Below are 19,094 nucleotides of genomic sequence, written 5' to 3' on the forward strand. Positions count from 1 at the left end.
CGAAAAGGCTTAAGGACAGAATCGTAGGAAAAGCTTAAATTTACAGTATAGCACACAGAATAAAACTCCATGAGGAAAACAGAAGTCATAATCAGAGAGAGAAGGCAGAGCAACAGGTTAGTTGACTGTCCCAGGTGTAGTCACGAACTTCATAGCCTTATCTCTGTCATGTGTATACACACACACACACACACACACAGAGTTTTTTCTTGAGTTATTGCTAATCATGTCTTTACTGTAGAAGGGACAGAGTCCATGTTTCTGAGGATCATGTGTCTTTAGCAAGATAAAAGCAATATTGAAATGCAATATTGATCCAATATTTATTAAGCACTTACTCTATATTGTTTTTAGACCAGAGTAGGCAAACAGGTGTCTTTGTAGATAGTTGTGGTGTTAGACAGAATATGGCAGGACTGTCATCTAAGAGGTCAGATGGTTCTCACTAGGCTAAAAGCAAAGTGTCTCCAAGCTGCCTGCGTTCTTTGGCTTGTGGCCCCTTTCATCGTCAAGTCTTCTCCTGTGACGCTGACTCTCTTTCACTAACAAAGTTGGGCCCACCAAGATAATCCAGGTTAGTCTCTGTTTCACAAGATCCTTAATTTAATGCAAACACCCATTTACCTGCAGCATAATATATTCATGAGTTCCAGGGATTATGATGTGGACATCTTTATTGGGGGGATGGGGATCATTATTCTGCCCATCGTACCATCCCCTGGTCCCCATATAAATCTTCTCAGCTTGGTGACAGTCCATTCCTCCTTTTCAGCTCAGTTAGTTGTTTATGCAATTTGTCTCCCTTCCTTCCTCTTCCTCCCTCTCTTCACCTTTCTCTGTCTGAAGTTCTTATTCATGATTGTATCTTATTTATCTTTGTGCCCCTCACACCTAGCACTGTCCTTGGCATATTGTAAACCCTTAATAAATTTTCGTTAAATAAATGTGTGGCAGACTACAGTGGCCACAGCTGGCAGGTGAGAAAAATGCCTGACCACCGGCCAGCATCAGATGAGGCTCAGACAGCATGGGGGAATGTGGGGACAGCCCAGTGCCAATGTGCAAGGCAGCAGCCTGGAGGGAAGGGCCCGGGCTTTGCAACCTAGTTCTCTGGGTTGGGGTCCAATATGGCCATTTACTGTCTCTGTGACCTTGGGTAAGTTATGTACTCTAACCTCCCTGAGCCTAGATTTCCTTACCTTTGAAAGGGAGGTTAATAAATACCACATGGGTCCGAGGAGTAAATTGTATACTCTTTATAGAGTACTTGGAATGGAGTGCGGAGTATTTATTTCTCTGTAGTTTATAGCATATTATTAGGCAAAAGTGAAGCTCCCTGGTACACTGTGAAATACAAAGGAGTGGTGGTGTCTGAGCACCTTGCAGGGGAAGAAGCAGAGCTGCAGAAAGTTCAGCACACAATTGTTTGAAGGATTGTTGTTCCTAATTTTTTTCTTTCAGGTAAAAGGCATATATTTTTCTTTGAGGTTTTGCAGGTGATTTGTTTAATGTGTAGAAACAATATTACTGGGCATCCCGAATTAAGTCACTTACTTTTCAGAAACCCAGATACTGTAAAGATTCAAGTATTTAGTTATTGAGTAAAACAGGGTACATATATACTTGGTATTAGTCCTGGGACTCTAACAATTAGATGCCCTGGGGACTGGACTCAACAGCCGCCGCTATTCTAGAGAAATAAGCTTGATATTATTCTAAGTGGTATAGAAGTTAACCTCTATTAGAACTAGCCACCTCAAACCTAGTGTGGTTTAACCTACTCCCATGGTGGTGCTGGATGAAGTCTTCCACATACTGCTGGGCTGTTTATTTTCAGGATGTAAATAAATGTAACCTGAAATTGTGGTTTCTGCATTGTTTCTATCTGCTGATGTTTAGCTTATAGAAACAATTGATTTGTTGGCTACAGAAGTGAGGAAACTGACCTAAAGGAATAACTAACTGTTCCTGCAAGAAGCGATTCCTTGAGAGATAAACAGCAATATGTCTGGAAACAGATTTGAGGTTCTTAGCATTTAAAGACTTAGAGAAACAGATGATTGTGTACCCTAGATTTGAGTATCCTTTTTTCTTTTGACTAATGATCTCTTTGACCTTTTCCTTTTTTATTTCCCTATGTGTTATTATTTTTCATGATGGTACTTTAGAAGTGAAGCCAATATTTTTATGGTAATATTTCCTTAACATACTTCTAATTGGATCAGTAGGCCGCCCACATAGTTAAATCCAAAGACCAGACCAAATTTAGAAGCTACTAACTTACATGTAAATATTTTTAAACATGACAGTAACAATTTATTAACTTTATGAGAGTAAATGGTGTTTCTGATCCAAATAATGTCATTTGCATATCAAATCGCCTGGGGTGACTGGGAGAGAGGGGAACAAGGAGAAAGAAAGTAGAGTGCAAGTCTGTCATTTCTGTATGTATACATATGGATGTTTCTAACAGCTCTTTTCAGGTTGGAATCTCTGTTGAATAAATATGCAGACAAGAATGATTTCTAAACAGTATTAATCATTTAAAAGTAGATTGTGATTTTCTGAGTCCTTCAGGATACTTGAAAGCAGTTTAATGTAAATAATTTCTATACAGACTTACATTAGTGACCCACACAACACTCTTTTCTATCACTAGGGCCGAGACAAATGTCAAATTGGGTCTTGTCCAATAATTTTATAATTAGAAATCACCACTTTAATCACCATTACAAAGGGGATTGACTTCTATTTATGGTGGAATAATAAAATATTAGAAAGTCATTCAGTTTTGTGGTTTCTAAACTTCTGTTTTTGAATAGCAGCCATGGCGATCATTGAGATGATCAGATTAGCTGTGCCCCAGTTCATCTGAGTGGTCGCTGCTGCGGAGAAAGAAGCTTCACCACCTAGACAAGTCTGCCAGGAGCGTGCTGGTGCCCTGAAAGAGGCGTGAACCCAGCCAAAGCTCCTCGAGTTCTGACTCCCCTTTAGGTGTCACCTGCCTGTACACTAATGCTGCAGACCTAGTGTGAGGATTCCCTTTTACGTGGTATTCTCTTGAAAGGTACCGTGTAATTTCCTGGCATCAGCCTTGCAATGGCAGTGAGTTCCAAGTTCTAACAGAGACAAAGCCCTCTTTCTCTCAGCTCCCACTGCCTACAAAAAGGAAACCTGAGGCAGCGAGGGCACACAGGAGGGGCTTGGCCCCACAACCGCGGTTGTAACCTAGGTGGCAGGCTGGCTGCTTAGCTCGAGGAAAAAATTCCCAGAAGCCACTGTCCTTTGGAAACGATGCTGAGTTCTCCAAGTGCGTTTCTTATAGGCTGTCCTTGCAGAAGCTGCGTTCGCACAGGGGTCGCGTTCAGCCGGCAGTTTGCCTCTTCAAGGCTCACTCGGGATCTGGGGAGAACGTGAGCAGTATTTTAGTTGATGCTTCAAGTGTTGCACATCACTGTTTGTTTGGTTAAGCAGTAATTTAACCGAGTCCAAAAGGAACAAAAGTAAGTTTTTAATAGCTGTTGGAAAAGATGGGCTAAGGGATTGTGAACTGACGGGTACTTGTCGGCATCTGCTGTGCTTGCTCTTGACAGCTGTTCTGAGACGTGATGCTCTTCGCACCACATTCATGGAGTCAGGGTTACCTCACACTGTGCTCTTGGCATTGTGCAGAGCAGCCATTTGTCACCTCAGTCGAATGTTTCCCAGTATCTAATGAGCCATCTTTACCTTATAAACTGAACTATTTATTTATTTTTTATCCTCACTCAAGGACATTTTTGCATTTATCTTCAGATAGAGCGGGAGGAAGGGGGGGGGAAGAGAGAGAGAACCATCGATGAGAGAGAGACATCAACTGGTTGCCACCCACACGACCCCAACTGGGGCCGGGGACAAATGAAATATTCATTTTAAGTTAAAAATCAGATATGATACTTAATACCTCAAGATTACTCATTAATGGTATGTGAAGGAATTCAGCAAGTACTCTGGTGTACATAATAGAAATGCTGCCTTAAAACGTATGAGGAGAACAACAGACAAATAACCAAGCAAAGCACAGTATAGGGCAAAAAGTGCCAAATACAAGTACCAGCAAAATGTAGCTAGAGCACAAAGAAAACAGTGGTTGACTGAGCAGGGGGGGCCAGGCAGGACAGAAACTCTTCCTAAATCCATCCCAAGTTCTCTGGGTCCTCCATGCTCCGTGTGTCTGTCACAAGATCCTCACACATCTGTTTCTCTCTACCAGGTTGGCATTCCTTGAGGTAGAAATCATAACTTAATCACCTCTGTGCCCACTGCCCCTCGCAGGGTGAGATATGATGATTGAAAGAATAAGCAAAGGCAGCATTTATACTAGGTCTAAAAGACATTTACTAAAGCCAAGAAAGCAAGAAAGTCAAAAGCTAAGTCACAGGGTTTTGCAAGGGGATGGCACCCTGAAGAGGTGTCACCGCCATGTGGCACAGGAGGGAGACAGTGGGACAGGGACTGATAGTCTAGAGCCATAGCAAGATGGCTCGAGTTGATTCTATAAGTGTCTCCTCAGATTTCTTCAAGAGTATGTAATGCTCGTCTGCAGTTCCGTCACCTGTATCAGAAACTCAGACAATCTTACTCCTTTTAATTTGGATTTTTTTGTTTTTCAATAAACATTTGCTAAGCAACCACTGCTCACAGTTGAATATGATTTGGGCCCTGCTTTTAGGGTGCCCTACAGTCCACTGGGAAGGGAGGCAAATGCCATTGACATGATCAGCAATAGTAGAGATATCAATAAGGTTCTATAGAAAAGAGGAATGATGATGGGTGAAATACTTTAAGAAAGGCTACTTGGGGATATTGAGGCCTGGTTGGGCTCTTGAAGAATGAGTAGAAGTTTGATTAAGTAATTGGTTCAATATATCATGATGCTATATCTGTATAGATCAGAAATATGGAAAAATCTCTGCTGGACAGACTGGAAAGGGAGACTCAGTGTTTATTCTCATATTTACTATTCATGCTTTAAAATAATTTATGTTACATTTTACTACTCTTTATAGAGATCAGATAGTGACAGAAATGGAAGACCACAAAAAGAGGGAGAATGAATAGTTTTCTTTTTTAAAACATATGTTTTACTGATTTTGCTAGAGAGAGAGGAAGGGAGAAAGAGATGAAAACATCAGCGTGAGAAACATCCATCAGCTGCCTCCTGTGTGCCCCCTACTGGGGATCGAGCCTGAAACCCCTGCACATGCCCTGATTGAGAATCGAACCAGGACCTCTCAGTTCATGGGACAGTGCTCAATCCACTGAGCCACAGGGGCCGGACAGAGACTGAATAGTTTTCATATCTCCATCCACGGCCTAATACTCTACAGCTATAGCTTATGAACTTGAAGCTTTGACATCTGTATTAACTCACAGTTGGTTTTTAATATGTTATCCAGAGAGTAACACAATATCTTTTATAAAATTAGTACATTGAAGGTCTGTTCATAGAGTTATTTTATAGAATTAGACCATGTGTTAGGTTGGGTTTCTCCAGAAACATACCCTGAAAGAAAGATTCGAGATCAAGTAGTATATGTGGGGAGGTGCTCTGGGAAGCACTGTCAGAGTGAGGACATGTGATGGGAGGGAAGGAAGCAGGGCAAGGTCTGTGAGGAGCAGTTACAGGCCCGGGCAGCTGGGGCCCAGTCCTGCTGGCAGATAGTCTAGACCTTGCCTCAGAGAAGTTCTAAGTAAGGGGAGGACATTGCGGTGCTTAGAGTCACAGACCGCTGTGTTCAAATGAAGTTTTAAGTGGAGGTTAAAGCAAAAAGATAAAAGCAGAGCTTGGAGAGGTGAACTGTTCACCTCCACACAGGTTTCTACCCTGTCATGCTGGGCCCTGGTTTCACTCCCCTGTCACTGGGTTATCCTGGGAGCTTACAGAACTTGAAAGGAGCATGATTTGTAAGGTACAGTGGGTCCTCAAATAGCCCCGCTTTGTTCAACATTGTTCCTTTATAATGTTGATGAGATGTCATAGCAACTTAATTCTTGTTTATATCAATTAGCCTATGGTAAAATTGGTTTTATTGTACATCGTTTCACTTAAAGCTGCAGAACCAATTGACAACGTTAAGTGAGGACTTAACTGTATTAGCTTTGCAGGATAGTTCTACACCAAGCAAGGCTTTGTGACTCCTTTCACATAATGTGGTGGGCATCTCAATCATTGAAATCTCAACTTTTTACCTTTAAAAAATTACCAAACGTCACCCTGGCCAGTTTGGCTCAGTGGTTGGAGCATCGGCCTGTGGACCAGAGAGTCCCGGGTTCGGTTCCTGCTAGGGGCATGTACCAAAAAAAACAAAAACAAATGTGACAGATTGTTTTACTTTCTGGAGGACTGAGTATGAATTACATGGGACTCGGATGAAAGTTTGCATTATGAGGACACATGTTGCAGGAGCTGTATTTCGGACATTAGGACTTGACAACAGAGCTCCATATAGGACGCTTTTGTTTGAGGTCATTAAAATGAAATTTTTTACCTTGAATTAAATCCGAGCAAATTTGATGCCACAACTAATAATCACAAAAATGTTATTGGAAGTAGTGTTTGATTTATGTGAAATGGATTTGAATACTTTTGTCTATGTTTTTCATCCTCAGGTTTCTAATATTCAGGCAAGAGCAGTTGTGTTGTCCTGGGCTCCCCCTGTCGGACTTCCGTGCGGACCCCACAGTGGCCTTTCCTTCCCTTACAGTTATGAGGTTGCCTTATCAGACAAAGGACGGGATGGGAAATACAAGATAATTTACAGGTAGTGTGTATTTCCATGTGCTTCTCTTCTGCTGAATAGTGAAACTGGACTCATTAAGGAAATAGAAAACAGGGAAATTTAAAGGCTTTGCAAATTTTTCTTTCAATTGTCCATTTTAACAATTAGCAGTAATTAGATGTCAAGTGTTAATTTTGTCTAGAGTAATTAATCCATAATGACTATTATAGAGCTATTAGTGTTGGTGAAATATATCATTTTATTTTTTTAGCTTTCCATAATAGAATTAACAAAAATTTTTCATTAATGTTTATCAGGGGAAAATATCAGCATGATGTCTTATTTTTACATATGTTATACGCTCATATGATTACCACTTTTTTAGACTCAGACCTTTTAGTAGTCTTATTTTTAAAAATTCTACAATGTGGTTTTATGGTTATATAAAATAAGAATTTCACCATAATTCTTATCCTTCTCAATAGTTTTCCCGCCTGTACTAAAAATTACTTTAAAGGATTTCATGCCAAGGCTTTCTTAAATGATTAAACATTTAGCACACAAAATTAGAGATTATCTCCTGCTTTGTGGACTCCCAGGTATTAACTATTCAAATGGTTTCTAGCATGTTCTAAGTGTGATAAAAAATGTGGGGATTGGTCACATTTCCAGAGCAGGAAATCAGAATCCATCTTGTGTTTTTTTCTTTTTCTTTGTCTTCATTGATTTTTGAGAGAGGAAGGGAGAGAGATAGAAACATCAATGAGAGAGAACATCGATTGGCTACCTCCTGCATGCCCCCCACCAGGGATTTGGCCCACAAAGTGGGCATGTGCCCTGACTGGGAATTGAACCGGCGACTTCTTGGTGCATGGGTCGATGCTCAACACTGAGCCACACTGGCCTTTAACTACTCGTCTGAGTGCCCCCTTCGAGCAGACCCTGGGATGCCTTGAGGCCAGGATCACATGGCCATACAGACCCCACTTGTTGGGGTTCTCTCCCATTCTGCTGCTGCATCAGTGCTGCAGACTTTGTATCTCCCCAGCCCTGCTCCTAATTCTAAACCTGCTCCAGAGGCATGTCTTCTTCTGGGAGAAAACAGGAAGGAAGCCCCGTAGCCGCTCACTCCTCTGGCTGCCCATAGTGCTTCTGGCACTATGAAGGGTCCTGGGACTCCTACAGGAATTTCCTCAAGGTCTCCCAGCATCTACTCTTGCTCTCCTCCAATCTAGCCTCCATAAGAACTAGAAGTCAGACAGTGTTCTTGCCCTGTGGAGAAAACTGCAGTGATTCCACACTGTACTGAAAATTAAATCCCAGCTCCCTCTGGCTCACAATCATTTGGTTTTGTTTTGAAAAGTCAGGATTGGTGGAGACCTTAAAGAAATACAGAGCACCATTTCCCCCAGCCCCACCAAGAAACAAATAGATAGGCCCTATCAGTGCCAGATGACTGATGCTGGCAGGAGCTGGGCTTCAGTGCCCAGAGGGCTTGGACAGGTAACATAAGTGAGAAAAGCAAAGGTTAAGAATGAAATGAGCAGGAGGTGTTGCCCGAAGGGATTGCAGGCCTAGATTTACCAATTCTTTAGATTATTTTTTCAAGAGATGCTGAAAGTCCAAATTGTTATGTAAACTTTCCTAATGTTAAACTAATTCAGCAAATTAAAAAAAAAAACTTTAGGTCAAACAACAGTGCTTCAGGCAAGGTGTGGAGATTGGCCTCCAGTTTACAACTTTTAGAGAGTATTTTTATTTGAAATAATTTTAAAATTATAAAATTTAGCAGAAATAATAAAGAGATAAAGAAATATGTGTATATCCTTTACCTAGTTCACCTGCTGTTAAATAGCCACAATGCAGTTACCAACTTCATAAATTTACACTGATACAATATTTTATCAATTGATCTTTCATATTCTAGTTTTGTTAATTGATCTCAATGTCTGTTATTGCAGTATCCTGTCTAGGGTCAGATATAGGGTCGTGTCTCTTTAACCTTCTTTAATTTGGAACACTTTCATATTTCTTTGTTTTATGATGGACATTTTTGAATAATACAGTCACACTCTTCCACATCCCCCTCACCTTTAAAAGCTTTTTAATGGAACATCCCTTATTTTATGTTGTTTTCTCATGATTAAGTCGAGTTTTCGTTGCAACTCCCAATAGTATTAGTGGTTTTATTTTGTATAAAAGCTATTTATTGGTATTGATATGTGAGGGGAGAAGACTGAGATTTCTTCAGGGTAGTTGAGAAGTTGAGATAGTTAGGGTTCCTGCCAAGGTGAGTGTGGGAACTGGCTTAGGTTGACAGCTGGTAGTTATCACATGTATATTTATCTTGTCTATCTTAATTTGCTTACTTATTTATTTACTTATTTTTATGTATTTACTTTGAAGAAATGATAAGACCTTTTGGAATTTTATTAGTAAGTTTAACTTACCATTTTCCATAATTTGATGTAATAATTAAAAGGAGTCTAATTTTCTAGTTCAGAAAGATACACCAAACAGGAAAGTTTATTTCTGGTTTATGGCAGAATCAGACATTATAGTTATTGAATCATTGTTGGTACATGACAATGAGACCCAAATACAAAACCTGTTTTACTTTTAAAACTAACATCATTGACTAATGAATGATTTTTCTTTGCAGTGGAGAAGAATTAGAATGTAACCTGAAAGATCTTAGACCAGCAACCGATTATCATGTGAGGTGAGTTAGGATATGAGACTGAACTGTATTGGAGAATTCACATTGCTAAAATTTGGGTTAATGGCACTCGCCTGACTTTAAGTTGCAATACCTTGGCTCAGTGTCATCCATTTATTCTTGAGGGCAGTTCTGTTCTGTCCTCAAGCATCATGGTTAAGAGTACCCAGAAGTGCTTTTGGCAACAAAATGTAGGTGATACATTGAACGCAATTTTCAAAATTACTTTTTTTAAGTAATATTTATTTTATATAGTCTTCTAAAATCCATTGGACTGCGTGGTTTAATATATAATATTTTCTTTCTATCAAACAAATGAGTCTTTTTATTTTATTTACTTTTTTCTCACCCGAGGACATTTTTCCATTTTTTGTTCAGATAGAGTGGGAGGGAGAGAGAGAGAAACATTGACATGAAAGGGACACATCAAGTGGTTACCACCCGCACGACCCAACCAGGGCCGGGGACAAACTGCAACCGAGGTACATGCCCTTAGAGGGAACCAAACCTAGGTCTCTCTGGACCACAGGCCGACGCTCCAACCGCGGAGCCAAACCCACCAGGGCACAAATAAGTCTTTTATCATTATAGACCATAAGTATAAACTGTAACCCATATGACTAAATAAGTCCTCCCAGGTTACAAGAACATCTTTAGACCTTTGCTTTTGAAATTAGACAAGTAATGCAAATATCAAATTATCTCTATCAAAAATTAGTCCAATTTAGCAAAACAGTGAACCTGTATAGTCGGATATATAGCCTGAAATCCTATTGTGATTTTTCTGGAATCTCCACTGTGACTACTCTGGAAGGCAGGGCTAGCTAATCCTAGAAAGAAACCCAAGCAACCATAGATAGCCCTGTGAGGTGAAAGGTATTATCTGGATTTTTATAGAGCTCATCTGATTATTTAAAGATATATCCATGCATCCATTTGCAAATAAGCAGATTTCTGAAGGTGATCCATAGCATTAAAAAATTTTTAATTTTAATTAAAAAATTTATTTTACTTAAAAAAATTTTTTTTGGGGGGGTGATCAGTCCTCACCCGAGGATATTTTTCATTGAGTTTTTTTTTTTTTTTTTAAGATAGAGTGGAAGGGAGGGGAAAGAGAAACATTGATGTGAGAGAGACACATTGATTGGTTGCCTCCACACCGCCCCAACTAGGGCCGGGTATCAAACCTGCAACCCATGTACGTGCCCTTGATGGGGAATTGAACCTGAGACCCTTCGGTCTGCTGGCCAATGCTCTAACAGCTGAGCCAAACTGTGCAGGGCTATTTTGCTTAATTTTTAAGTTGACCAAAAATTGTCATTTTATCTAATAGGATACACAACAACATTCTTTCTCTTTTCTTTAGGTATATATTTGTATATAAAGATTATGTAATAAAATTACAAGGCATTAAGCACATCCTTTATTATACTTCCAAAGGTTGATTCATGCCACATGTTTCTTTGGTGGGATGGAGGCAGGGTGGCCTAACAGGAAGAACGTGTGTCAGGTATCAGGAGGCTTGAGTTCTAGTGTGGCTCTGCCATGAACGGACTGTTCTCACTTTGATCAACTACAGAATCCCTTTGGCACAATATTCTCAGTAAAAAAGGTACAAAAGTAGGGCTGTGCTCAGGTTATAATATCTTATTAGCTGCACAAGTGTTTCAAACTAAGTTTAAAGTAATACATAAAAAAGCAAGGTGTTTTATATTCAGTCATAAAGTGTACATCTGCTTGGCTGTTGTAGGTTGATTGTAGTGTTTAGATGAACTCTTTTGCAACCGCTACTTCCTGTGTAAATGAAAAGTTTTGGGTTTTGAATCAGTCAACTTTAGCCCAAACATATTGAACTTTTCACATAGTCTATACAAACAAAAAGATCTGCGTAATTTGTGAAGCTGGGATGATAATAGAAATGGTTTAATCATTCTGTCAAATGGTCGATTTAACAATGAACCAGAAAATGGAACACCATATAGGGAGTCATGTAAATGTTCTCCATTAGTCATTGTTAACATATGTTTCCTTTTTCTCCATCTTTTAACAGTTTATTGTTATTGCTTTACTAAAGGTTTACTTTATTAATTTCCTGCTCATTCATGAGCTGACAGTATCTTTTTAAACAAATTTGAATGTTATAAAGAGTTGGCCCTTTATTTACCATCCTGTCTGTTGTTTCCCTTCATTTCTTTTTAACTACCTTTACTAAGGCTAAATCTTGAACAATTGCTCATCAGTGGTTTTTTGTTTTGTTTTTGTTTCTTTACTACCATGTCTTTTGAATACCTTGAACTTCTGGGCAGAGAAAAGGAATAATGAATGGATTCCCTAGTAGTTACCATCTAGAGACCTTGGATCCAGATTCTTTCCTGGCACATCTGGGATCCCCCCACACACTGACATAAATGACATATGCATGATTACACATGTGCTGCCTGCCAGAGAGAGAAAATTTATGATCTTTTAGTGTTTTAAAAAATTATCTCCTAAGAAAAATGTTTACAGTCCAAATGTATTCTTTTGCCTTACCTAGTCTCCACAGTCCATATAGATCATTCATTCTCTTTTCTTAAAGTCTTTTATTTTTAAGCTATAGAAGAGTCCTAACACTTCCAACTCATACTTAGATTTAGCTTTCTCTGCCTTGAATTGCTTTGGCAAGGCAGCATGACATAGAATGGAAAGAGCTTGGAATTTGGAGTTAATGGCTTGGTCGCTTAGTAAAGGTGTGTGCTTAGTAATCCATTTACACATCTGTGGCCTTGTTTTCTCATTCATAAAATGAAGATAATAATGACATAGCCTCAGAAAGATGGTATGAAAGCAAGTGAAATATATGCAAATCTATCATAAACCTGTAAAGTATATAAATGTGGTTTTCATTTGTTGTGTTTTTCCAAGGTTGTTGGAGGTTTCCCATGCTCTGAAAAGAAAAGGGACTTCATGATGCTGGTTGTCTGAACCTGTGTATAGTTTGACTGTATCACTCACTGTTTTTTTGGGATAAAGATATATTATACATGGCACTGACAAAAGAAGCACAATCTCCTTATATGGTGCAGTTCAATTAACATTCTCAAATTTTTAGTTCCAGGAATGTAAACTTTTATCAAACACATTAGCTACACATATAATTTTAAATTGAACAGTCACCTATAAGGCCTCAAAAGGCTAGGAAATAAATTCCTCACTAAATATCCTTCACAGAAGCTATACAAGAATTCCATTCTGGTCAGCTGCAAAATGAGCAGTTATATTCATTGCCATCTTTATTTGTTTATACATTACCAATTTAGGAAGTATTGCTCTGGTGCGCGTCTCTGAAGCCCCTGATTAAAATGGACACATTTATTTTAGTGGTGCCAAACCTCCTACATTTCCCTTCCAGTTTTTGATATTGCACATTTTGATTAAGGCATGCAGAAGTCTTCATTCAAGATATTCTTCAGTGGAGTGAAAGGTTTCTTCTGCAAATCCCCTACTGAAGTCTTATCTAGGGCTTCTGTTCTTGTATTTCTTGTCACTTTTGATTTTTCTGATTTCATCCCCTTCACATTGATTCCTTGATATCTTTATATAACGCTTATTCTCATTTTCATCTTTTCCTCCCTTATGTCAGTATTGTCTGAGTTTACCAGTCATGTAAACCTTTTATTGAAGCAGCAGTCTCTCAGTCATGGTGTCCTGTCACTGAACTGTCTGGTGCTTGTCATCAGTTTCTAGGCAATAACAGCTCTTAGCTGCTTGTTGCCATCCCACTGTTATTGTGAATAGTTTAAGAGACCATGGCATCCTTGAGACAGTACTGTGAGACAGGTGGCTGTGGCTGTTTAGATTTGCACTTACCATGCCATTTATGCCAATTCCACCTGGAAAATTATATCCTGAGACATTTCAGTTTTAAATTTTTTTTAAATTTGTTCTTTTCCTTTATTGATTTTAGAGACAAGAAGGAAGAAGAAGAGATAGAAACATCAATGAGAGAGAACATTGATTGGCCGCCTCCTGCATGCCCCCTGCTGGGGATCTGGCCCACATCCTGGGCATGTGCCCTGACCAGGAATCAAACCGGTGACCTCTTGGTGCATGGGTCGATGCTCAACCGCTGAGCCATACCGGCCAGATCTTCTCACTTTTTGCTGTGAATTTTTGTGTGTCATTGCTTACCACATATTCACCATTATTTATTGTTTTTCCTGGTGATTGAGCAAATTAATACTCCTCTCTTATGCTGATTTGCAAAATTTTAGGTGTTAGGTCTTGGTTTAGATTTTTATTAAAGTCATCACTTGTATATTTGTCAACCAGTTCTTACACAGATTGCTTTTTTTGGTGTACTATTGTTTGAATGTTTAAAAGGAATGAATTTGTAAAAGTATATTTTTTCAGTGCTTTTTTTTTTTTTTATCCTCACCCAAGGACATTTTTCCATTTTTTGTTTAGATAGAGTGGGAGAGAGAAAGAGAGAAACATTGACATGAAAGAGACACATCAAGTAGTCGCCACCCACACGATCCAACCAGGGCCAGGGACAAACTGCAATTGAGGTACGTGTCCTTAGTGGGAACCGAACCCAGGTCTCTCTGGACCGCAGGCCGACACTCTAACCACTGAGCAAAACCTGCCAAGGCTCAGTGCTTTTATATAGGGCATTGCATTATCTATTATTTAAAACTGCCAATTCAAAATCTCACATGTGAATGCACGAGAGAAAGTAAGTGTGTGTGTGTGTGTGTGTGCATGCGTGCAGGCTGAGGGATGAGAAAAATCCAAAGCATATGTACATACATAAATACATAAGTAAACATTATTTTTATAATCCTTATACAGAAGTATGTAAGTTTCTATATGTAAACATCTATATGTACTTATTTACATAAATATTTAAATATATACAGGGAAAAGCATTTTTTTCTATTAATTGGTAGTTTTATAGTTAATACTGGTATTGAAATAACCATTTTCCTGTGGGAGTCAAGAATTTATATTTTTATCAATGATAGGATAGTCAGGAATTTGAGTGGTAGAATGGATAGCAATTTCATGATGAAATTTGAAGCAGTTTTCCAGTCATTGGCATAAACAGTTTGGCAAAGAAGTTGCCCAGAGATGATATCATCTAATAACATTTCCCAGAAAAATTATGTGATGAAACATTTCCAAAAATATGGTTGACCAGCTTAGTGCAGAGTTATGAAATACATATTATTGACCAGCAACTATGGCTCCTAGTATGTTACAGATGTTCTGGAACAAGCTGGGAGCAAATTTCTGAAATTCTTGGAGCACCTGTTTCATAAGCATTTAGTCAGTATTTAAACTGAAACAAATGCGAAAATCTAGCACAAGACTAATTATATTGTTAGAAGAATGTATTTTTCTTTGCTGGGATAAATGCAAAAGGAATTGAACTGTTTGCTGACTTATTTAACCAGGGAAACTAATTGTGCTTTACAAACCTATCTATCACATGATGCTATTTAGAAAAAAACACATCACCATCATGTGAAAAAGGGATTGCAACATTCTTGGAAATGTAACATAATTTCCAGAGAATTTTCTTTTATGTAAAAGTTGTTGGTAAAAATCATTAGTTGCTATCTATTTATTGAACAGTTTTAAATGACAGATGTAATCATGAGACGTAAATATTATGTCACATTTTAGGTACTGATGCAGCACATTTATATGGCCATATAAAATGCATCTTGTTTCCTTTGTGGACAAACACTGACTCCTAAATTAAACTATAGCGTACTTTGAGTTTAAAGACAAGGAAAATAACTCCATGTGGCCCACAGGACTATCCATCTTCAACTACCTCATATTTTTACTTCTGCCATCAGGGTCTTTTATCTTGATTATCATCCTCCCAACCTGACTGCTAGGAACTCCCATCACTCATGTTTCTCTGGCTTAATAAGTGTTGATTTCTGACTCCAAGAATCTCATTAAAAAGAAAGAACAAACTTGACTGAGTCCAGATCTCCCCAGATAACTAATTGCAGTGGGATAGTACTTTGCAGGCCCTTTCTCTGCCTCCTCTGCTCTGTTTTCTGGATGGATCTTTGGTGTCAACTGGTTTTGTGAATATTTAGGAACTGTGCTACAATAGTATAATTCACAAATGCCCAGTGATTGCAAACTGAGATACCTGCTGGGAATCTGAGTGAGTAGATTGGGTAACAGGCAGGTGAAAAGCAATCTCAGCATGAGGAGACCTTAAGAAGTGGTGAGTTATCTGAGCTGGACAGCATCTGCTCATCTTAAAGAGGGGCCCTCAGCTTTACCTAATTACTGCCATGCAGATATGGAGCTCACTGCCTCTAGAACTTCTCATTTTTAAGAGAAGCCAGAGGTTCCTTTTTTAAAATGAGAAAGCTCTTAGATTTTTTTCAGTGTTGGCTCAGTTTTTATTTTAACTTTTTATTTCAGAAAATTGTCGATATAGTAAAAAAATAAACAGTTTTAATAAACTGTCTATGCCTATCACCCACCTTCTTATTTTCTTGGTATCCTCATCTCCCCCTTCCTGCCCACACACTTATGTTGGAATAAAGTCTAGACATATTATTTCACCTGTAAAACCACATTACTTTTTTCACGTCCATTCAAAACAAAAATGATAAATTTCTTAATGTCTTGAAAATCCAGAGCTTGTTTTCATTTCTTAAACTGTCTTAAAAATGAAGAGTTTTTTTTTTTTTTCAGTTTGTTGTGATTGGAATTTAAACATGGTGGAAATATTCTGTTTGGTTGATGTCCTACAAATTTCTTTTAATCTATAGGTTTTCCCCACCATCTCTTTCTCTTTCTCTCTCTCTGCAATTTATTTGTTGGAATAATTTATTTTTTTTGGTCCTGTAGAATTTTCTGCAGTGTGAAGTAGGCTGATTGCATCCTTGTAATGTTGCTGAATATGTTCTCTCTGTGTTTCCTTTAAGTGGTGAAGAGGCTTCATCAAATGTAGGCTCTGGTTTTCTGGCAAAGAGTTCATAGATGGTGGCATGATCTTTCATTAGGAATGCATAATGTCTTATTGTCTCTTTTGGGATGACCAACGCCTATATCCTTTCATTAATAGGTGGCTCTAATAGTTAAAAACACTATTTGCATCCTCCTTTCCCCATATCTTGGGTCAGATGCATCCTATCAGACATTCTGATCTAAAGTTCAGGCCGGAACCCTTCCTTGTCTAGAACATGCTATGATTTATTTTAAGTAACTCCTGGTTACCATGACCTGGTACATGGAAATGCTCTTGCCATATCTACCATTCAGTTTTATTTAACCTATGTCTACTTATAGTGCATGCAAAAAAGGAGCATTTTTTGCATCAGGTCAGGTGGAGAGCATCCTCACGATAAGCATTCTTTGTTTGGATTAATGTCATGGTGTCTGTCCTCGCATCAGGCAAGTCAGTCAGATATCTAATAAATATGTATATGACCTTTTAGGATTTTTACTAATACAGGGTTAGGCAAAGTAGGTTTATAGTTGTTTGTACAGAATATAATAGAGTAATTACTAAATAAAACTACAAGAATAAACTCTGTATCTTGCATACTCAGAACTGTAAACTTGCTTTTGCCCCACCCTCTATGTCCTTTAGTACTTTTGACTTGAATAGCTTCTATAAATCTTTAGTGACGGACTTTGAGGAGAAAGGACTTTGCAAATCACATACCTAATTAGGAGCTATTTTCCATAATGTTCTTATCTGTCCTTTACTGGGAAGAGTGAGGGGAAGTGGATTATGGGTGTTTGGAGAAACATGGATTGCAGGACAAGTAAACACAGCAGGCAGTCCTCTACCAGTTAGACTTCCACAGCTGAGTACAGTTGATCCAACTTTCCAGCTGTGTAGCATTGGGAAATTTATGTCACCTTTCTAGTCTGATTTTTTCTTGTCTTTAGTGGAAACACATAAAAGGTTGTTATGAGAATTAAAGGCTTGTTAAGTATTTTTCAACTCTGAATAACTTAAGCCTTGCATCTTTTTTAGGCAGCAAAGATTTCTTTGTTGTCTTTTTTGAAGAATATGTTTTCAAATTTTTAAATGTCTAATATAAAATAAAAAAAAATGGAGCCCTGGCTGGGTGGCCAAGTTGGTTGGAGCACTGTCCCATACACCAAAAGGTTGCAGGTTTGATCCCTGGTCAGGGTATGTACAGAGGGCAACCCATCAATGCCCCCTCCCCATTCATTCTCTCTCTCTCTCTCTCTCTCTCTCTCTCTCTCTCTCTCTCACTCAAAATCAACAAAAACATAGCCTCGAGTAAGCATTAAGGGAAAAAAATGAAAGGAGGATGGTAAAAATCAACATAATCCTTTTTTATGCTGTTTGGAAGGAGAGTAGTTTTAAAATAGCACATTATGTGCCCTTTTTTCTTGATATGTGCCCCTGGCAGGAACCAAACCCGGGACTCTCTGGTCTGCAGGCCGATGTTCCAGCTTCAACCACTGAGCCAAACCGGCCAGGGCTATGTGCTTTTTGTTACAGCTTTTTCTGGAACTATCAGGCACACATGTTCAGTGTTGATCCAGGAGTTTTAATGTGCACAGTGTACACCTTTAATCTTGGTGCCAGGTGCAGGAGTTAAATCTCCAATGGGTAAACTGTACCTGACCATTGTTTTTGCTGTTAGAGAGAGGGGCAGTCAGCAGCAGGGACCAGGCTTCTGTGTGTGTATACACAGTATTATTCAGGGCTGTCCCTGTGGTTTGTACTTCTGTGCTGCCTCTCCAGCCTGACTTTCATCCCTGCTTCCTGTCGCTGTTCACCAGTTCTTTACTTTTAGGTTTTTTCCTGACAAAGTCAACTGGAGAGTGACTTGTTGATTTTTTAGAATGTATATTTGGAGACCTTTCTGGGGATTAAGGATATTTTCTTATTTAACATAGTCTTTTTCAGTCAGTAGACCTTCCTTATCTCAAATGGGACTGGTTGATTCGTGCCATTAGCAGGACACAACACACTTAAGCATGTTCCCTGCTGGGGTGATTATCTTCAGGAAATGCTGACCATAGTTAGGGCAGGACAAGACCACCAGGGAAGAACAAGAGGCATGGGATGCACTACATAAGAAATTCTATTTCTCTATAGAAAGCCCTGGAGGAAAGCTTAGATAATAACCCCAGTGTTCTGTGATGGGCCAGTGCCACTGACTGTGCGTGTCTGTTTTGTTTTCAGGGTATATGCCATGTACAATTCTGTAAAGGGATCCTGCTCCGAGCCAGTCAGCTTCACCACCCACAGCTGTGCACCTGAGTGCCCCTTCCCACCAAAGCTGGCACACAGGAGCAAAAGTTCACTGACCTTGCAATGGAAGGTGGGTAGCTTGAAGTGGCGGGGAAAGTCTGAAGTCTGCAGCCATTTGAAATGTTCATTTAGCATTGTTCCAGTTTGGTAATAGTGTTTGGTTTTCTCCATAGTAACTATGTGAAATAAATTATTATAATATCAAAAGTTGCCAAGTCTGTAAAAGGGGTGGGAGAGGGACTGCAAAGCTTTAGCTCTGTTTGCAAGGGAACTTGGTACATTTCTTAGGATCATAAGCAATACATTATAAGTGATATAAATAAGATACTGAAATTTCATCACTTTGTAA

At 38.9% G+C, this 19,094-nt stretch overlaps 1 protein-coding gene across 5 annotated transcripts in view; it reads left to right on the top strand.

The window, feature by feature from the left end:
- The window catches only part of FNDC3B (fibronectin type III domain containing 3B), a 337,457-nt gene that overhangs the window by 236,356 nt on the left and 82,007 nt on the right, over positions 1-19,094 (top strand). For all 5 annotated transcript variants that reach the window (XM_036243400.1, XM_036243404.1, XM_036243403.1 and 2 more), the window contains 3 exons: positions 6,652-6,803; positions 9,424-9,483; positions 18,677-18,815. In XM_036243400.1, coding sequence (XP_036099293.1) covers positions 6,652-6,803; positions 9,424-9,483; positions 18,677-18,815 — 351 coding nt within the window. The remainder of the gene's footprint in view (positions 1-6,651; positions 6,804-9,423; positions 9,484-18,676; positions 18,816-19,094) is intronic.

Source organism: Molossus molossus, unplaced genomic scaffold (genome assembly GCF_014108415.1).
Source record: "Molossus molossus isolate mMolMol1 unplaced genomic scaffold, mMolMol1.p scaffold_m16_p_5, whole genome shotgun sequence".
In the NCBI taxonomy this organism is placed as follows: Eukaryota; Metazoa; Chordata; class Mammalia; order Chiroptera; family Molossidae; genus Molossus; species Molossus molossus.